This window comes from Herpailurus yagouaroundi, unplaced genomic scaffold (assembly GCF_014898765.1).
Source record: "Herpailurus yagouaroundi ecotype Mexico unplaced genomic scaffold, PumYag 220, whole genome shotgun sequence".
Classification (NCBI taxonomy): domain Eukaryota; kingdom Metazoa; phylum Chordata; class Mammalia; order Carnivora; family Felidae; genus Herpailurus; species Herpailurus yagouaroundi.
In genome coordinates, this window is record NW_024412451.1 from 5,329,379 (window position 1) to 5,348,886 (window position 19,508).

The 19,508-nt window shown below is 58.6% G+C and overlaps 3 protein-coding genes and 1 non-coding gene across 4 annotated transcripts; 2 read left to right on the top strand and 2 right to left on the bottom strand.

Moving 5' to 3' along the window:
* The first annotated feature begins 2,154 nt into the window (after positions 1 to 2,154).
* Positions 2,155 to 2,261, top strand: LOC121019065 (U6 spliceosomal RNA). The gene has a single exon (XR_005785428.1). It is a non-coding gene; the product is annotated as a U6 spliceosomal RNA (small nuclear RNA).
* A 383-nt stretch (positions 2,262 to 2,644) lies between these two features.
* On the bottom strand, positions 2,645 to 4,276 carry PTH2 (parathyroid hormone 2). Its single transcript, XM_040458205.1, has 3 exons — positions 3,617 to 4,276; positions 3,386 to 3,513; positions 2,645 to 2,863 (listed from the first exon to the last, which is right to left on the bottom strand). Exons 2-3 carry the CDS (start codon positions 3,508 to 3,510, stop codon positions 2,689 to 2,691), a joined length of 300 nt encoding a protein of 99 aa, XP_040314139.1. The 5' UTR covers positions 3,511 to 3,513; positions 3,617 to 4,276; the 3' UTR covers positions 2,645 to 2,688.
* Positions 4,277 to 4,823: 547 nt separating this feature from the next.
* On the top strand, positions 4,824 to 8,417 carry GFY (golgi associated olfactory signaling regulator). The gene is made up of 4 exons (XM_040457742.1): positions 4,824 to 5,027; positions 5,935 to 7,138; positions 7,356 to 7,529; positions 8,025 to 8,417. Exons 2-4 carry the CDS (start codon positions 5,956 to 5,958, stop codon positions 8,222 to 8,224), a joined length of 1,557 nt encoding a protein of 518 aa, XP_040313676.1. The 5' UTR covers positions 4,824 to 5,027; positions 5,935 to 5,955; the 3' UTR covers positions 8,225 to 8,417.
* A 119-nt stretch (positions 8,418 to 8,536) lies between these two features.
* Positions 8,537 to 18,982, bottom strand: SLC17A7 (solute carrier family 17 member 7). Its single transcript, XM_040457741.1, has 12 exons — positions 18,857 to 18,982; positions 14,602 to 14,854; positions 13,284 to 13,402; positions 12,883 to 12,997; positions 12,717 to 12,804; positions 12,475 to 12,561; positions 12,243 to 12,385; positions 11,430 to 11,579; positions 11,126 to 11,258; positions 10,533 to 10,643; positions 10,186 to 10,313; positions 8,537 to 9,943 (listed from the first exon to the last, which is right to left on the bottom strand). Exons 1-12 carry the CDS (start codon positions 18,916 to 18,918, stop codon positions 9,650 to 9,652), a joined length of 1,683 nt encoding a protein of 560 aa, XP_040313675.1. The 5' UTR covers positions 18,919 to 18,982; the 3' UTR covers positions 8,537 to 9,649.
* Positions 18,983 to 19,508: the final 526 nt, after the last annotated feature.

A 19,508-nucleotide genomic window follows, 5' to 3' on the forward strand; every position in this document is an offset into this window, starting at 1 on the left:
AGGAGGATAGAGAGTTTGTCCCAGTTAGGTGGCATCTGTGTGTAAGTCTTGAAAGATGAGTAAGGTTTGTTGCAGTGAGCAGGGACCAACCGAAGGTGTCACAGGCAGAGGGAACAGTGTGTGTGCAGACCAGGTGGTGGGAAAGCGCCTCAGTGTGTAGAGAGCTATAGAAAGCACTATGTTGCTGGGATTTAAAAAAAAAGGGGGGGGGATTTGGAGCCAGGAAAGAAGCTACAGAGGTGGTGAGGAGAGAGAGAGAGAGAGAGGCAAGAGCCCATGAAGGGTTTTGAACACCATCCCAAGTGCCCAAGAAAGGGCTGTGAGCAGGGAAAGGGCAGAATCAATGATGGGTGGGGGACAGAGCTTCGATCCTGCACAGGGGATGAATACAAAGTGAGGCTGGAGGCAGGAGGTGGGGAGAAGGCTAGAGCCCTGGTCCAGGTGGCAGAGGACGAAGCCTGAGCTGCACTGGGGATGTGGATGGAAAGAAGGGGAAGGGCAGAGAGGCAGACTGGGAAGGATGGAGACAGAGACTGATGGCTGTGAAGGAGGATGAAAAAGGAAAGGGCAAGGACAGCACGAGGGTCTGAGCCAGTGACTGGTAGACAGTGAAGCATCTCCAAAACAGGAACCCAGGAGGAGGAGTGGGTTTGGGGGAACACCCAGCCGCTGTGGGATGGGGTGAGTGTCAGGGTTCCAAGATGTGGCTGGAGCCCTCAGCCTTGAACCCACAGTCTGGAGATGGGGGTGTAGGTGTGATTCCCTGTGGATGGTGATTGACATTTGGGGGAATTGCTGAAATTTCCTGGGGAAAAGAGAGGAGAGAGGGGAAGACTTCCAGGCACCATTTCATGAAAAGCCTCAAACGCTAGTCAAGACATCTAGAGAAGGAGTAAGGTATGGAAGGAGCGCAGGCCAAGACCCAACCACCAGGCCCTCCAGCCAAAAGCCTGTAAGGCTCCTCCCAGGGTTGTGAGTTTCAAAGAGCCAATGCGGGTGCAATATTTACAGGAGTGCCCGGCATATGGTAACTGCACATAACTTTAATCCCATTTCTCCATGAGAGTTATGGAAAGGTCTAGACTTTACGGATTTGGGTTCCAGTTACCCTTCTGTCCTTTACTGTCGCTGATAACTTGGGGGAATTACTCTTGACTTTTAGAGTCTTATTTGTGAAATTTGGCCAACCCGAGTTGGTGTTGAGGAGTATAGTTATTCATTCATTATTCAGTATTTCTGAATCAGAGAAGCAGCCCCACCCCTGCAGTCTAAGGGCCAATTAGGGCGCGGTCCGCCTCCCAGAAATAAATTGGAGGAGAGCTTGCCAGTTACCAAGCGCCAGCCCCGCCCCCTTCCCCGCGAGCCCACGCTCCCAGCCCCGCCCTCTTGTGTAGGCCAATCAACGCGCGGTCCGCACGAGCCGCGCCCCCGGGACGCGCCTCAGAGCCGTCAGTGCAGCTGAACGAGTAGGTTGCCATGGTTACCATTGAGGGTTGGGATGAAGGGTTGGCCAAGCCGCCGGTGAGAGAGACGGGAACAGAGATAGAAACAGAGACAGATTGTGATTAGCCGCTGCTTCGCTTCACCTGAGCCTGCACCCTGTGCCTGTGGAGCCTCACGCCTGGTACCCTCTGCTCTCTCCTCCCGCCCCAACGTGGCGCCCTGATGATCTCCCGGGAAGGGCGCAGTCAGAAAACCCTGAACAAACTTCGGGAAGCTGCTGCTAGAGAGGCAGAAACCCGTCTCCAACAAAAGCGCTTTGCTTCGCGGGTGCTGTGATGTTTTCTCATGGTGTATCTGGATTAATCCTCAGAGGAGGCGGGAAAAAGGCTGAGATTAAGCGGTCCTTTCCATACCACACAGCTAGGTTTGGGGGAACTAGGTCTTGAATGGCAGGTACCTCTTCACACCAGAGCCCCCGATCTTTCCACTGCGCCCAAACAGAAGTCAGGAAGTGATGGGAGAGCGGAAATAAGGAGAAAATGAGAACTGGACGAAGGTGAGACGGAAACAACAGAGGAAAGAAAAGACATGAGGGAATCAGGCAGAGAAAAAAGAAAGTGATTTAGAATGGAAGGAAGAGTTTTAGAAGCAGAAAGAAGAGTAGAGAGACGAGGCAAAGGGTTAGCAAACCAGGAAGGTGAAAAAAGACATGTGCTCGCTTCGGCAGCACATATACTAAAATTGGAACGATACAGAGAAAATTAGCATGGCCCCTGCGCAAGGATGACACGCAAATTCGTGAAGCGTTCCATTAAAAAAAAAGACAGACAGAAGTACAGAGACTCAGAGAAGGCGAACTGATACCCAGAGAGTGACAGAGGCCTAGATAAGAGAAGGGGGCAGAGACTCAGAGGGAAACACAAAGGGACAGAAACCCAGAGAGGAGGACAGAGACCCGTGGGTGGGGAGAGACAGAGGCACAGAGAGGAGGGGACAGAGCTGGGGCATGGAGGGAGGGCAGAGCAGAAATCCAGAGGGAGAGGGTGGTTGGAAAGATGATATAAAAAAAAAAAGAAAAAAAAAAGTGGGGAGAGCAAAGAGAGAGTGAACCGGGGAAGAGGTCCGCTGGAGTAGCGACGCAAGCCCCGCCCCCAGACCCCGCGCGAGCACACGGAGGGCGCAGGAAGGAGGCGCAGACCCGAGGCATTCGGGAGGATCTTTATTGAGGTTGGGCGGGCACCGCGCTCAGGGCGCGTCCAGCACCAGCAGCTTGTGCATGTACGAGTTCAGCCAGTGGCGGCGCTCGAGGGCGGCCAGCAGCCGCGCGCGCTCCCGGAAGGCCGCGTCGTCAGCCAACGCCAGGCTCCGCCGCGACAGCGGGGTGGCGGGGCCCTCCCGGGCCCGCCCGGGGGGGCGGAGGCTGCCAGGAGACCAAGAGATGCGGTTACCGCGAGTCCAGGCCCCCGCCAGCCGCCGCCTGTACCCCCGCCCCCCGCGGTCTAATTCGAAGCCCTGTCCCTGCACCGTCCTGTGGAGTGGCTCGCTGTCTGTCCTCAGTCCCCCGTCTCTCTCTGTGTGGGTCTCTGTCTCTCTGCTCACCGGGCTCGAAGCTTCCTGAGTACGGAGACCGAGTCTGATGCATGTGTCCACCCCCAGCGCTCAGCGCACGACCTGGCACACACTGAGAACCCAGTAAACTTTGCTCAAGCAATGAATCCGCCGCTGCTTGTTAGACTCCTTTCAAATCTCCCAACGCCATTCTCTGAATCTTCTTGTATCTCTTTCTCGGGCTGATTCCCTGTCCACACTCCACCTCTCTCCACCCCTAGTCTCTTGTCCTCCTCTCTCTAGAGTCTCTGTGCGCCTTTCTCTTTGGGTCTATTCCCACCTCTCGGAACCCCCGCCCCTCCCTGGGAGTCGGAAGTCGGGGCGACGCAGGTACCTGAGGACCCCCGCAGGGGGCAGGGCGACTCCTGAGGCAGTGTGGTCGCCCCAGGGCACAAGCAGCAGAGTCAGCAGCAGCAGCAGCCGCACTCGGGGGCTCCTGGGCACCTGGCGGGTCTCCATCACCTGTGGAAAGACACGGAAGAGCTCAGTGAGGCCCACGTCCTGGCCCAGCACCCCGGACCCCACCACCCACCCACCTCCTGCGCCCGGTTGCAGGGCCCGATACCGCGCAGTGGGCTCGGACAGCGAGGCTTCGGCCCCCTTATATCGCCTCCACAGCCCCCGCAGCGGGCAGTGACGCAGACCAGGGGGCTGGGGGCGCAGGGTCAGCCCCTCCACCAGGCTCATTAGGAGCCGCCAGCGGTAATGAGGAGCCAGGAGTGGGGGCCCTGCCTCTGCCTTGGCAGCCACCAACTAATTGGGACCAGGAGCTGGGACCCGAGGGGAAGCAGGAGGGGGAGAGACAGACAGACAGAGAAGTGGACACGGGAGGTGTGTCACAGGGATAAAAATAGAGACCAGCAGAGGGACCATCAGAGCAGAAGCCAGAGACACAGAGAAAGAGACAGGGAAAGCAACAGAAGAGGGACTGATGGAGAGAAGCAGAGACACGTAGATGAAGTAACCATGAGATGGAAGGACAAAGACAGAGTGACAGAGGAAAGGACAGAGAGGAAGAAAGGGAGCAACAGAGGAAGAAGGAAAGGAAGGGGGAACAGGGAAGAAGACAAAGAGCCAGCTAGAGATGGAGGGTGGAGGGAGGAGGCTCTGAGAACGACAGGAGATGGAAGGACAGCCAGCCCGGACAGGGATGCCCAGAGATGAATCCGGGCGGGAGAGAACCAGAAAGATAGAGTGAGAGATAGAGGGCAGGGCAGGGAAGGCAGAAGAAGGCAAAGGGTATGGGGCGGGGGGGGGGGGGGGGGGGGGGGGGGAGGAGGGCTGGTAAAATGATGAGCAAAATCAGGAGTCAGAAAAACCGCAAAGAGGGGAAAGAGACAAGAGTGACCCCGTGCATCGGTTTAAGCCTTCTTGGGGAGGAGTTTGGGGGTGCTGTAAAGGCCCAGTCCTCTCACAGTGGCTCTTAAGAGGGTGCTTTCTACACAGTGGGGAGGTAGGCCAAGGTTGGGAAGTCCCAAAGGGCGTCAGCCATCTGGGTATCTGAATGGCAAGACATGGGAACCTGGACTCCTAGTTCTCCCAGGCAGGAGGGGCCTGGGAACCTGGATTCCTGGATCTGAGGGGAGGGACCTGGAGGCCCAGACTCCTGGGTCTTGAAGTAAAAGGGCATCAGGGACCTAGGCTCTTGGGTTCGCATGTAGGAGACACAAGATGGCCTGGATGCCTGGTTTCAAAGAAAAGATAGCTTGGTTGGGCCACATCCCTCCACTGGATAGATGATCCAGTCCCTAACTCCCTTCCCCATTCCAGAAACAATGTTCTTTATCTCTGTCCCTTTAAGAGAACAAGACTGTCTGTCGCCAGGCTCCCAGGCTCCCCAGGGAGGGGGTCAGGTGCGTCATCTGCGCCCCTGGGACCCTACCTCCTGCTGCCCCGCCCAGAGCCATTCTGCAACATTCACCCATCTCTGCATCCAGCTCTGCTCACCTGCTGTTATCTTGGACCCCACTGAGCAGGTAAGAGACCCCAGGCCCCAAGTGACCCTGTCCTATCCAGGTATCTGCCGCCTCCACCTCCCACTGGGCACAGACCTAGGTGTCTCTGCCTCAGACCAGTCCTGAGAGTCTGGGATCTCAGCTCCATCGCCAATAAACAGAGGGACTAGAGGAGTCCTGCCCCACAGCTCTCTCCTCCCGAAGTCTAAGGAATCCAGAACCCTCCACGCCTATCTGTGGAGGACCCAAGACTCGGACTCCGAGTTCCAAGTCCCCTAGAGTTCGATACTCCTGTTTCCTTTCTCCCCCGTTATCCAGCCTCCCCCCCTTCAAAATTCTAGGCGTGTGAACCTTCAGGCCTCTTCTCTCTAAAGAACCAGGAATTTAGACCCACAGTGCCCTCCACCCTCTGGAAACAGGGAGTCTGAACCCCCAGCAACCTTCTCCCCCAGATCCTAGGAATCTCCCTTCTCCCTCAGATCCAGGCATTCGGGCCCCCAACCCCCAGCCATTCCTTCTGAGCCTGCTTTAGCGTAAACAACTGTGCCCTGATGGTGTCCCTGGAGCCCTCAGAGAGGAAGGGATCCTGCATCTCCTTGGAGGTCTACATCCTCTGAAATAGAAGTTAAGGAGGTGTGAGGGCTTGGAGAGGTGTCATTCTTACCCACTTTTCCTGCCCCCCACCCCCTGCCTCGGGGAAATACATAAGGAAATTAACTACGACTCCCAAGAAGCCCCGCGCCTCAGTCTCCCTTAGCTACTGCACAGCCTTCAGGGCTTTGCAGTTAGGTCCTCCTTTCCCTGGCGCGGAGCTGGGCGGGATCACAGCCCACCTGGGGACCAGTGGGCGTGGCCTCCAGGCAGGGGCGGGGGCGGGGGTTCCCAGGAGGCTTCCAACTTTAACCCCTTCCTTCCTGCTTCCCCGCAGCTATAGGCGTCTCCCAGAGCCATGAAATCCCTCTGCCCCATCCTCTTCGTCCTCATCTTCCTCCTCGCCAGGCTGGGTTCCAAGGCTGACCCTTCGGCCTCACCGCTTACAGGCTCCGACCTCCCTGAGATGGGCCACCCTTCTCAGACCTCCCCTCCTGCTTCTGAGAATTCCACTGGAGACCAGCCTAACCCAGATTCCCCCGTGGCTACTTATCCTGAGCCCTCCAAAATACCTCATGCAGTTTCCCCTGAACCCTCCCGCCCTGACTTCCCTGAGACTCCCAACCATGACCTCCAAGAAAGCCCACACCCAGAGTCTCCTGAGACTCCTACATCTAACTCACTCAATACCTCAATATCAGACTCCCTGGAGACCCCCCAAATTAACCCCTCCAAAATAACACATCCAGAACCTTCTGCGGCCCCCAAACCTGACCCAACTGATATCCCACACCCAGAATCTCCTGAGACCCTCAAACCTAGTCCCTCCAAAACTTCACACCCAGAATTTCCTGAAACCCCAAACCCTGACCCTACACAAACTCCACACCAAGAATCCCCAGAGATTCCCAAACTTAACTCCATCGAAGTCTCACGTGCAGAAGTCCCTGAGACGCCAAATCCTGACCCCACCAAGAGCCTTCACCCCAAAACTCCAGAAACCCCAAACCCTGACACCACTGAAACCCCCCACTCTGAATTCCTCCAGACCCTGTATCCTGACTCTACTGAAAGCCCCCACCCAGAATCCCATGTAACCAGTAACCCCAACCCCACTGAAATTCCCCAGACAGAATCCCCCACAACCCACTACCAAGATGCAACAGAGAACCCCATGACCTCGGACCCTGAGATCTCCGCCAGTCTTCACTCAGAAACCACTACACCTTTCAAGGATGAAGCAACAGCTGCCCTAAATGAGCTGCCCCTGAATCCCAAAGCAGAAACCTCTGCAGTCCCCCAGCCTGACTCCCTTAAATTGCCCACCTCAGAGTCTCCTGGCACAGTTGAGTTGAAGGCCTCCCAGGACTCTAGCCCTAAAGGGCCTGACGCCCTTCTTCCCTCAGCCCGGATTGCGGGCCCCCCTGCTCCTCCAGGGTCCCCCAGTCAGTTGGCCCCTGCCACTCCGCGGGTCCCCCAGCGGCGCAGCCGAGGTGAGAGAGTCAACACTATCATCGTGGTGGAACGAGTGGAGGAGACCGGTGAGGGGCCAGGACCCGGACTCCTGGGTCCGAGGGAAGAAGGGGCTGGAGGCCGGGACTCCTGGGTCTCGGAGAGGTCGGGCTGGGGACCTGGCTCCTAAGTTTAAGGCGGGAGGGTGCTGAGGACGGGTATGTTGGGACTGAGGAAAGAGGGGGGTCTCAGGAAGAAGGGGGCTAGGGGTTTAGATTTCTCAATTCCTGGCCCCTCGTCCTTCAGGCGTGACCCTGGTGGGGCGCCCCCGGGGCGCGGCGGGAGGGGCCCTCTGCCTATTCCTCGCCGGGATCGGCCTGCTGATCGGCATTTTCCTGCTGCTGTGGTGTCTCTACCGCCGGGCGGCTCGACACCGGCCCTTCGCACATCACCGGCTTCCAAACGACGGAGATGAACCGGGTGAGCGACCCTTACAGCGACGGCACGCTCCCTTAACCTGGTTTCGCTTGCCAAAAAGTACAGGTCCTCCATCCTAGATCCATAGAAGCCCCGACCCCTCTCCATGATCCTGCCCCCAATTCTCCGAAATTACACACACACACACACACACACACACACACACACACACACACACGTCCAGCGCCGCCCCCAGCCCAGCTGGGAATTGCAGCAGGCTGGGAGCCAAGGGTCCCTACAAGCCCCGCCTCTTTCCCCTCCCTGGGCGGGGCCGGAGCCCCGCATTCCCCGCCCCCCCCACTGCGGGCCCCGCCCCTGCTACGCGGATGCCACGCCTCCTCTTCCATTTGGGGAATGGGGCGCCCGCCCTTTAATTTGAAAACCCAGTTCTAAAGAACAGTCGTAATACTCTCTCCCGCCTTCTCACTGGCCCGCGGCACAGTGAGGGGACAGGCCCCTTGTCTGCCTGGGGATGACTTCGCCCCTTCGCTCCCACAGTTATGCATTTGGAAGCCCCGAAGGACCCCTACGACCTCTACTTTTACGCGCCGGATGCCTGGGTCCCTTCACACATCGCCACCAAACAGCCGCCGCCCACCCCCCCGCTGCCGCCCAAGCTGCCCCCGCCGCCCTGCGGGAGGCGCCCCCAGAGCCTGGAGCCGCTCTCCCCCTCCACGCTCCCCAACAACTTCGTGTGAGCCCCACTCGCGTCCCGCCAGACCTGCGCCATCCCCAGGCCGAGGAAGGACCCAGAGGTCCTGACCTCCTGGCATGCTTTGCTACCTAGTAGTCCTCCTGGATAGGAAGTCCCACCCCCAGAGAAGCTTTCGCTGTGACCGGAGAACACCGTCTTGAGTGCGGCCGAATAAATCAACTGTTCCCAAAGCTAGACACGTACTCCGGCCTGAGTCCGGGAGAGGAGGGGGCTGGGACCCTAGGATACCGGGTCTGAGAGAGGAGGGAGCTGGGGGCCCAGACTCCTGTGACTGCCAAGGCCAAGGACGACCGAGTGTGAACACCAAAGCATTTTATTGGGAGTGGGGCAGGGCAGGATTCACAGTCACAGAGACAGACACAAAGACACAACCCTGCTCCGGGGAAAAACACCCCTCTCCCCCAGCCCCATTCCGTTTCCTGGGATTCTGTGACTTCTCCTGCATAGGTTCCCCAAATTCTAAGCCGAAAGAGGGGAGTCTGAGAGGGGAAGGATCCCAGGTTCTGAGTCATTTAGCCCCTGAGGGACACAACAAATGGCCACTGAGAAAATGAGGGTAGTTTGAAACCACCCAGGAGAATAAAGTGCAAGGAACTGGGGGAAGAGGGGCATCTTGAAACCACCATGGGGAAGTTCAGTGATGGTGGCTTCACACCGTTGAGTGGATGGACTTGAGCAGCCACTATTTAGACCTGAAAACGTGTCAGAAAAAGTGCATGGGGGTGGAGAGAGGCATAGTGTTAAAACCGCCATCTTGTTTCCCTAGACATTGTGCTAAGCTAGGGAGGTCTTGGGGAATTTGGTGCTTCAGCAGAACCTGCTGGTGGAGGGAGGGGGTGAAGGGGGGAGGGGGGCTTGAAACCGCCATTTTCCCTCAGAAACGCTGGTGAGAATCAATCCCTAGAATGGCGGGGATGGGCGATTGGTTAACCCAACCTGGAAAATGCAAAATAGAATTGGGAGAGGTTGGGAACTTCTAGAGGAAGATCTTCAGTTTTTCTGAAAGGAGAGGAAGGCTGAGTAATCTCAGGGCTTAACCCGAGAGAGTCCCAGGGGTTAAAGAGAAGGTGGTGGGGAGGGTGCCTCAAAACCACAAGAGAGAGTCAAAGACTGAACTGTCCATTCAAATAAAGCCCTGAAAGGAGAGATTTGAAACCACTGAGGCAGAACAAGTGGAGAAGGAAACCTTTAGGGGAATTTGGGTATCCTTGAAACTGCCAGTCTGCAGCTTCACTACCCCTGAGAGGCAATTGGGAAGGGAAGAGGATTTGACAGCACTGGGGAAGAGGGCGAGTGCTTCTTAGGCCTGCAGCAGGACAGAGAGGACTGGGGTTCCTTGACAGTCACTCCAGCCAGTGACGTGTGGAATGGAGGTCCTGGAAACTGCCATTCAGTGGGAGGCACATGGTCAGTAGTCCCGGACAGGGGGTGGGGGTCTTGGGGGCTGAACTGTGCTGTGTGTGGCCCCATAGGAAGGAGGGGGAGCAGGGGGTGCCCCGGGGGGTTCAGCCTCATCCTCCATTTCGCTTTCGTCACTGCCAGCCAGCTGGTCGTGGCCAACGAAGCCACACTTCTCTTCGCTCATCTCCTCAGGCTCCGCCCACGGCTGCTTCTCTCCAGAAGCGAAGACCCCGTAGAAGATGACACCCCCATAGTGCACCAGGGAGGCGATTAGGAATACGTACTGCCACTCTTCCCGAGTCTGTGGGGAGGGGGGGTGACAATGGAGAGGTGAGGTCAGAGGACAGAGAAACAGGAGGGGGAGAGAGAAGGCGGGGGGGGGGGGCGGGGGGGAGGACAGGCAGAGAAAGGGAGACAGAGATCCAGAGAGAAGCGGAAAGACCCAGGAGAGGGCAGGGAATGGAGCCCGGAGAGGTTGTCGCACGTCAGCAAGGTGCCATACACAAACCCGGAGGGCGAGTGGGTCAGAGCCAGTGCACGGACCTTGTGCTTAGTCATGGCACCCACGATGATGGGGCACACCATGCCTGACAACGTGCCCACGCCGTTGGAGATGCCCATGAGGATGCTGGCGTAGCGCGGGGCGATGTCCAGGTGGTTCACGTTGAACCCTGGCGAGGCAAGCCAGAAGGCGTCACTCTGACTCAGTGAATCTCACTCAGAGGGACTCCTACTGAGCCGCCCCACTCCCCCCGGCCCCCCCCCCCCCCCGCCCACCCCGGCTCTTTCCAGACCACCTTTTGCGAGGCTGGAAGGTCCCCTATCCTGAGCCAGTGAGTTCCCTACAGAGCTGTCCAGAGTCCGCCAAGCTGCGGATCCGCGGTTCTCACCAGAGATGGCGAAGCCGCTGAAGCCCACGGCGAGGACCAGGAAGGAGATGGCCACGCCCTTGGAGTGCGAGTAGCCGACCACCAGCAGCAGCGTGGCTTCCATGCCGAAGCCTACGGAGGGCCGGAGGGCCGTCTCATCTGAGCCTCGGCCTCCCCACACCGCCTCTCCAGCCTGTTCCCGCCCCAGTCCGGCCGCCTCCATGCCGGTCCCTGGCTTTGTGCAGCCCGCCTCGTCCCTCATTCCGCCCGCGCCCGCCCTAACCAAACCCTCACCTCCCTGGTCCTCAACCAGGTGCACGGGGGCCAGCACCCCCCGCCCCAGCTGGGTCCTCGGTGGCCCCACGCCCCGACTAGGCCACGCCCCGACTAGGCCACGCCCTAAAAACTCAGCTCCAGGCCCCTGCATAGTCACACGCACCAGCCCCTGCCACCAGGTGGGCCCTGAGACTGCAGCCAGGGATTCTGTTCCATCCACGCCCTCCTTCGCCCGCGCCGGGACTTTTTGGACACGCCCCTGGCCCCACCTCCATCCTCACCTGGTTCCGCCCCGCCCAGGCGGTCCCAGACCCGGCTCGGGGCCCCGCCCCACTCACCTCCACAGTTCATCAACTTGCGCACGTTAGTCGTGGACATGATGCGGCGGCTCCTCAGGAAGTCCGCGATCTGGCCGCCGATGGGCACGATGATGGTCATGACCAGATGGGGCAACGCTGACACCAGGCCCACCTGCACCAGCGAGCGCACAGAGCGAGGGCTCAGGGGCCGCCGGCCGGACATCTCCACCCGGTTAGTGCTCCACTGGCTCCTTCCTGTCCCTCGTTCCAACCTCTTGGGATCCGGGCCCGGTTGCTTCATCTCCCCCCGCTGCGCCCCCTGCTTTCCCCTCCTGGGCCCAACCTTGCTGATCTCGAAGCCGAACACCTCTTCGAAGTAGGCGGGCTGGGAGATAAGGAGCAGGTAGAACGTCCAACTGCGGCAGAAGTTAGCCACGATGATGGCGTAGACTGGCATGGAAGTAAAGAAGCGCCGCCAGGGTGTGTTAAACTTCTAGGGGTGGGGGGAGAAGAGAGGCCGCTAAGATCGAGACCAGGGCTGGGAGCTCTCCATGTCCCTTCAGGGACCCTATTATAGTCCCACAGAGACCCAGGTCTCCCGACTTCACTAAAACCTCTGGGGACGCAGGGGCACCAGCTTGACCACGTCCCTGTGGGGACCTTGGCATCCTAGCCTCACAGTGACACTTCAGAGATGCAGGCGTCCCGACTGTACGGTGTCCCTCAGGTTCGCAGGTGTGCGGACCCCATGATGACCCTCAGGGACCCATAAATGTGAGCCCAGGAGTCTCTTTCCATTTCCATTATGCCCCCTAATTCTAGCCTCACTCACCCGTCTAAGCAACCCACCCCCCACACTCGAATCCCGCCTCTGCCGGTTTAACTACGTCTCATACTGGTTCTGTCCACCTAGCAACCTAGCCCTGCCCTCAGCACCTGCTGATCCCATCTTCCCCGGGCTTTAACCCCGCCTCCTAGGTTCTAGCCCCGCCCACTGTGCGTCCCCATCCTGTCTCCTCTGAGAGTCTTCAGCAACCCAACACGATCTACACTCTACACTCCGTGCAGGTTCGAAGCCCCCTTTTCTCCTGCCTCCCTGCCTGGATATCTCTTCTTGCCCCACCGCTCCCCCGCCCCATCAGGCTTGGGCCCGGACCGTGACCGGGTTCATGAGTTTGGCGCTCTCGCCGATGGCGTCCTCGATGTACTTGCGCTCCTCTTCCGAAATGCTGGGGTGCAGAGCCGGGGACTCGTAGGAGACGAGCAGCCAGAACAGGTACCAAAAGATCCCGAAGCTGCCTGGGGGGATCAGGAGGGGGACGGAAGCGAGGCGATGACCGGCCTCGCTCCGCCCCAGCGCCACCCGGACCCAGGCTCCGGACCCTCACCGTAGACGTAGAACACAGAGCTCCATCCTGAGTACTGCACCAGGACCCCGGCGAGAGGCATCGCGACCACCGCCCCAGCATAGGAACCTAAGGGGGAGGGTGCAACATGTAGAAGAGGCTCATCTATCCTCAGATCCGGGAATGTGGACTTCCAGCCCCTGCTTTTCTGGGACACAGAAGTCCAGGCCACAGCCCCTCCTCCCTCAGACCCGCAAGTCTGGATCCCAGCCCCTTCCTCTCACCGCAGAAGGCTGTTGTTGCCAAGCGACTCCGCTCTAGGGGCGGGGCCCATTTGCTCCAGATCCCGTGGCAGGCGGGGTACGTGACCCCCTAGGAAGGAGAAAACCAAAGTCAACGAGAAGAGGCGGAGTCAGAACAGGCACAGGGTCATGTGGAGCAGGGCTTTACCTCTACCAACCCCTGCAGGATCCTCACGAAGATGACACAGCCATAGTGGACTCGGGCAGCCGAGGGGATCAGCATGTTTAGAGTGGATGTAGCCACAATAGCAAAGCCGAAAACCCTGGTGGGAAGAGTCCGTAGTACGAGAATAGGGTCCAGCTCTCCCGCCAAAGCTAGGATTCTGCTCTTTCTGCCCACGGCGGGCCAGGCCTTGTGTTCTCCAAGACCCCCGGCTCCCACCTCTGTCTCACCTTCCACAATCGCAAGCCCCGCCTTCCTCCAAGACCCCGCCCCTAGCGCAGGCTCCTCCCATTCCCCCCCCGTCAGCCCCTAAATGCCAGGCCACACCCACTAAGTCCACCCACACACCTGTAGTTCCCGCCCACTTCGAGACCCCAGCCCTGTACCTGTTGGCTGCGAATTTCTGGCAAATAAATCCTCCGGGAATCTGGGTGACAATGTAGCCCCAGAAAAAGGAGCCGTGTATGAGGCCAACAGTCTCTGGATCCCAGTTAAATTGAGCTTTCTGCGGGCCAAAAGGCACGTCAAACGAGCTGTTCCGCCCCCAGGCTCTGCCCCTCCACCAATCAGCACAGACAGATTTAGTCCCTCAGCCAATCAGCAACAGGGATTCCCCTCTCGCGCCAAAACATCTGCCAATCAGAATTCAAGCCGTCCTCCTCCCAACTCTGCTCGGGGTGGGCTTCCAGGGGGCTGCTCTGCCCTAGCAATGGGGCCTGCTGCTGCCTAGAAGCCTTCGCTGTCTCAGTGCCCCAGCTTTGACTGTCTAGGGGCGCATAAATGGGGTGGGGACTCTTTCTCCACTTACGCCTCTTAACCAACCTACGAACTGTTTGCGGGGTGACTGGGTGGGGTCTGGCCAGGGACCGGAAGTAGCCAAAGGGGCGGCCTGACTGGAAGGGAGCAAGAGGCGAGGTAGGCAGGCCAATGCCTAAATCAGGAGTTTTTCCTAGGGCACGGGCACGATCTACACCGGAATTAAAATAGGAAGGATGTCTGGGGCGCCTGGGTGGCTCTGTCTGGTAAACGTCTGACTTTGGCTCAGGTCATGATCTCACGGTTCGTGGGTTCGAGCCCCATATCAGGCTCTGTGCTCAGAGCCTGGAGCCTGCTTCGGATTCGGTATGTCTCTCTCTCTCTCTCTCTCTCTCTCTCTCTCTCTCTCTTTCCCCCTCACCCACTCATGCTCTGTCTCTCAAAATAAATGTGGTTTTTTTAGAAATTTTTTTTAAAAATAGGGAAGAAGTCTGAGATGAAGCAGGCTTTAGGTAAGGGCCGGACTCAACGAAGCGGGATTTAGCAGCAACTGAACTTCAGAAACGCCAGGATCAAAACTCAGGGTGGAGCCTGCCATGGGGCTGGGATTAAGTTGTGACACTGGTGACAGGCATGGATGGCAGGTGGAGCAAAGTTGCTAGGAAGCCCCAAATGGGGCAGGGGCAAAACACGTAGGGAACCCAATGCTGGCGCAAAGTCTACACTGAGAAAAATAGGGGCGGAGCTTCATTTAACTGGGGGCAGGGCTTAGGAAGAGGAGACCCCCTAGAGCAGAGGGGAGGCGTAGGGGACGCACAGATGGGCGGGGCTACTCTGGCTGCGGTGGGAAGGGGCTGAGCCAGGATTGCTCGTGGACGAACGTGACGTCATCAGGGGGCGTGGGCAGGGCCAGGTGGGCCGGCGTGCCGGGGCACGCCCCTGAACTACCTGCACCACCACGTGGCCCCCGCGGTGGGTCGTGCTGTTGTTGACCATGGAGACGATGGCCACGCCCAGGTTGCAGCGGATCCCAAAGCTGATGCAGAAGCCCAGACCGCTCATGATGGCGATAATGTAGCGGCGAGGGAGACCGAAACAGGTGCAGTCCACTACCGGCGGGTCCCGGGTCTGCGTCGTCACCGGGCGCCCGTCCGCACTCAGCTCTAGCGTCTCTGCACCTTCCTGCCGCTTCTCCAGAAGGCTGCGGGGCAGCGAGAATCAAAGACTCGTAAGTCCAGGCCCCCGGCCCCCTCCTCCCCATGAGTCCAGTGCAAAACCTCTTGCTTTTCAAGATCCACGATTCTAAGCCCGCACTCCCTCCTTCCCCAAGAGTCCGGCCCTAACTCCCTTCGCCTCCCCCCCCCCCATCCAGGAATCTGGACCCCTCTCTCTCCATCCCCCACAGACCATGAATTCACACTGCCAGCTCCCTTCTCTCGCAGACTCAGATATGGGGGTCCTCAGTTTCCTTCTCCCCCAGCCCTGTTATCTCTCGACTCAGGAGTTTTAGACCCCAGAGTACGCTTCGTGATCCAAGAACCTGTGCCCCCAGCCCCCACCCTAAGGCCCCGAGATTCTCCAGCACCCTCTTCCAGATATGAGTCTATTTGAGGAAGCAAAAAGCGCTAAGGAGATGCTTCAGCAAAGGTGTCAAAAGAACAGATGCTCCTCAGCCACGTCTGCTATATATACCGACCCCCTCCTCTCCTGCCCCCTGCGGCATGCCCTTCCCTGCTTCCAGGCCCCAGGTGTGGGGCTGACATCCAGCTGACTCCCTTCAGACACCGGAAGCCCGTTCCCTGAGGGTGGGGAGAAGTCAGGGTCCCTGGAATCCAGCAGCCCAGCCAGACATCCCTGGGGAACCTTGAGTTCAGGCTGTCTGCTAGGGGGTAGGGAGGGGGAGTGGCGGGTGGTGTCCTGGCAAGGGACAGATGGCCCTGGTAGGGGGATTGGCTCAGTCCCCAGTGTGGCTCTCGCCCCCGCCCGTTCTGGAATTGAGTCTGTGATGATGGATAGGGTATTTGGAGAACCACCTCAAACCCAGAGAGAGGCTGCAGGGAAAGAGAGGTGCCCTGAGACAGGGTGTCCAAAAGGAGGGCGACAGAGATGGGGTGGGGGTGGGCAGAGGCTGAAACAAAGAGGGTCAGGGACACAGAAGGAGAGACAGAGACCCAGAGAGAAAAGGGAGAACAGACCAGAGACCCTGAGAGGGAAGGGGACAGAACCTCAGAGATGGAGAAGGACAGCAACCCGAAAGAGAGGACACAGAGATGCAGAGAAAGATGGAGAGACCAAGGGACTGAGGAGAAACAAGCTGGGGACGTGATTTGCGAGATGCGGCCCCTCTCTGAGGCGGGTACGCAGCCAGGGGATCGGGCTGGATCCCAGGAAGGGGCTAGAACAGATGGAGGCGAGGGAGACTGGGACGGGGGAGGAAAGAACAGCCAGACGGTCTGGGGGGAGGCGGGTGGAAGCGATGAGAGAACACAGCCACCCTCCCCATCCTAGAACTTAAGGAGGTTGGGGGGGGGGGCAGCTAAGAAACGGGGTAGGAGAAAGAGACTGGGGGAGTGGACAGTACCCAGGAGGGACCAGGAAAGAGAGCCAGATTGGGGGGGGGGGCGGGGAATAGATGCCCCAGAATATAAACTCAGACTGGTAGAGATTGCCCCCACCCCGCATCAGAACCTGCCAGCCATAGCGAGTAGACTTTGACCCGGGTTACCATCAGAGGCTATTGGACCCTGAAACTCAGGATGTGATTGCAGCCTCTGAAATTTGATACCCGTTGTGGATACTCCAATGTGTCAGATAGATACCTGACCAAGGCTTTCTAAATGGGCTGCAGCGGTGGGGGGGGGGGGGGGTGTCAGTATCCCACATCTATAAAATGGGGACCAGGGTAGGATGTGAAGTTACAAGGAGGGAACTGCCAGGTGATACTGATCATCTCAGGACAAGAGAACCAGGGTGCAGAGATGAAGTGACCCAAGTGATTCCCAGAAGACAAGAACAGAGAGGGGGAGGGCCTGGAGGGAGGTCCTCCTCCCCTTCCTGGGTGCCCGGAATGCCGCGCTTAGGAAGCAGTTCACCAAAATGAAGAAGGTGCCACAATCTCCCTCTCCCTGGGTCTCTGTCTTTGCTTCTCTCCGGTTCTCTGTCCGCTCCCCTGCTCTCGCAGGCCTCTGTCCCCTTATGTCCCTTGGTAGTCTCCTGCCATTGCACAACTAGGGAAACTGAGGTTCAGAACGCAGAAGTAGCAGGTCCAAGGTCACACACCAGAGTGTGATGACGGGTTCTGAGCGTTCCCTGGCCCCTGCCATCGCCCCATCCAAGGCCTGGTTCTCAGAAAGGAGGCACCTTGGCTCCTGTCTCTCCTGCATTCCCCTCCCCCTGCCATGTCCTTGTCACAAGTCGCTCCGGGTGACCGTCTGTTTCCTGGTCTGAGGGAGTTCCCACCCACTCCAGGATCACTCATCTCGAGGAAACTGCAGCCTCCGTCCCAGGCTTGGGAGGGGCTGGTCTGGGTTCGAATGACGGCATTTGTAATTAATCCATTGATTTTTTTCCCCCCTTTTCGAACTGAGCCTCAGTTTCCCCAGCTTTGTCTAAAGGATTTAATGGAATCAGGGTGTTACGTCCGGTACAGGGCATTCTGCCTCTCCCCAGCCATCGAAGTATAAAGCCCAGGGTTCAGCTGCAAAGCTCTTCTCAAACTCCAGCTCCTTGGTGACTGTCTTGGGGGCAGCTCTGAGCTCTGGGGTCTCTAGAGGCTCAAGGCAGCTCAGGGAGGTGAAGGTAAGACACAGACAGACTGAGAAGCCCAGACACACACGAGAAGCTGAGACGCAGGGGCTGAGGGAGGGGGCCTGAGCAACACATCCCTCCCACCACCACCCTCCTTCCAGCCCCCTCCATCAGCACGGCTCTCTCCCTCTCCTGACTTCGCACTGATGTATTTTGAGAAACTCGTGAAAGGAGGCGAGAAAAAGGGTGGGGAGGAGCTGGAAGATTGGGGAAAGAAGGGGTGAGGTTATCTCAGCTCCCCCGCCCCCCATTGCACCACCCTCCTGCCCCCTCCCTTCTGTCCAGCCTTATTCCCATCTTTCCAGTTACTAGAGGGTGGGGGAACTTTGGAGCTAGGAAGTGATCCACAGCAAGGAGGACCGGTGTTCAGTCTTAGAGAAGGACTTGCATGGCCTAGGGAGAGGCACTGAGGGTCAACTAAAGACGGGGTCAGGGCCAAGGGGACAGGGTCCGAGGGAATGGCAGCAGGGGCATGGTCCTGATGAGGCCATCTCCTCCCCGCACTGTGGCCGGATATTTTTAGGCTTCTCCGCAGCTGAGTAATTTCTCTGACTTGGAGCCAGGGCTGGGGTTGGGGGTGAGAGATTTGGGTGGAGGTGTCCAGCAGACTGTCCTGGGGACACCCAGGTCACTGGGGTCATCTCCCTGGATGATGAGAAGTCCTTCTTAGCTCTAGTCTATATCCTTCGGGAAGTCCACCGTACCCCAGGGCCTAATTTTTGGCCCGCAACTTCTTTCCCCCCCAGAGACCCAGGATACCCTGGCTTCTCCTCCCAGCTTAGCTCTCCCCAAGGACAAGGACCAATGCGCCCCAATCCGCTTTAGCTTCAGATTAAACTCTCTGAGAGATGGACACTGAAAAAGACACAGGGAGATGGAGACACCCAGGGCAGGGGATAAAAACCCAGAGAGAGGGGGACAGACACCCAAAAGGAGAGGGTCAGAGACCCGAACAGAGACCCAGAGAGAGGGGTTGATAGAGATCTGAGACCAGTGGCCAGAGACTCAGAGAGAGGGGGGGACAGAGACTTGCAGATAAAGGGAAATAGAGACTCAGAGAGGGGGCAAGATCCTAAGAAAGGAGGCAGAGTGAAGATAAGTGAACAGAGACCCAAAAGTGAGGAAGGGGGTCAGAGATCCAAAGAGAAGGAAAGAGGCAGTCCCAGGGGAAAGGGTAGAGTCTGGGGTGGGGTGGGACACGGAAAAATGAATGAGATGATGGACGAGACTGGACCAGGGAGAGCGGACTGTTGGAGGAGAGAGAAAATAGAACAGATGAGTGGAACCCCCATGCACGGGTATCGCTCGTCCAACTGTCCGTCTCTGTCCAGGTGGGAATGTGCGTCCTCCTCGGACCCTCGGGCTGTTCCCCACCCAGGACCCTCACCACGCTCACCGGTGCAGCCTCCCGAGGGCGCGACCCGCTAGCTTCCGAAACTCCTCCTGACGGAACTCCATGGTGGCTGCCCCTGCCGCCGGTCCCCCCCCCCGCCGATCCCCCCGCCCGCGGGCCCGGGCGGCCGCGTCCGGGTTCCCGGGGTCCGCCCCGGCCCGGCCGGCCCCGCAGCTCCGCTCGGGGGGAAGGAGGCTGCGTGTGCCGGCTGCCTAGGGGCTGTCAGTGGACTCAGCGTCGGGGGCGGGGCGGGCGGTGGTGATGCCCCGCCCACCCTCGATAGACCACGCCTCTTGTGTTCTAGTCCCGCCCCCTCCCGCAGCCCTCCGGCTCCTTTCCGCCTGCCCCTTCCACTCCAAGACCACGCCTCTGGGTTCTGAACTCACTCCTCCGGGTTGCGTCGCCCCAATTCTATCCCTTCCCGGAGTTACTCCCCCCCCCCACGTTTCCATCCTCCCCCCAGCTCCTTCTATCTCTTTTCTCTCCTCCCGAGTTCTCTTGCCCACCTGAGGTTTCCCTCTCCTTTTTAGTTCGCCCTAATTTCGTCCTGGCGCTTTCGCCCCCTACGGTTCCATCTTCTACGTTTCATTCTCCAGCCCTATCCCCCCGAGTTTCTGTGCCTTCCAGTTCCACATCCCGCCTCCCGAATTCCACC

What these genes read in the sequence shown, in the direction of transcription:
- PTH2 (XM_040458205.1), bottom strand. Translation starts at nt 3,510, where the DNA reads ATGGAGACCCGCCAGGTGCCCAGGAGCCCCCGAGTGCGGCTGCTGCTG. An exon ending in CCCCCTGCGGGGGTCCTCAG is followed by an intron (nt 2,864 to 3,385) that starts GTACCTGCGTCG and finishes GTCTCCTGGCAG; the next exon opens with CCTCCGCCCCCCCGGGCGGG.
- GFY (XM_040457742.1), top strand. Translation starts at nt 5,956, where the DNA reads ATGAAATCCCTCTGCCCCATCCTCTTCGTCCTCATCTTCCTCCTCGCC. An exon ending in GGAACGAGTGGAGGAGACCG is followed by an intron (nt 7,139 to 7,355) that starts GTGAGGGGCCAG and finishes CTCGTCCTTCAG; the next exon opens with GCGTGACCCTGGTGGGGCGC. An exon ending in AAACGACGGAGATGAACCGG is followed by an intron (nt 7,530 to 8,024) that starts GTGAGCGACCCT and finishes TCGCTCCCACAG; the next exon opens with TTATGCATTTGGAAGCCCCG.
- SLC17A7 (XM_040457741.1), bottom strand. Translation starts at nt 18,918, where the DNA reads ATGGAGTTCCGTCAGGAGGAGTTTCGGAAGCTAGCGGGTCGCGCCCTC. An exon ending in TCCTGCAGGGGTTGGTAGAG is followed by an intron (nt 12,805 to 12,882) that starts GTAAAGCCCTGC and finishes TCTCCTTCCTAG; the next exon opens with GGGGTCACGTACCCCGCCTG. An exon ending in GTGCCATGACTAAGCACAAG is followed by an intron (nt 9,944 to 10,185) that starts GTCCGTGCACTG and finishes CCCTCCCCACAG; the next exon opens with ACTCGGGAAGAGTGGCAGTA.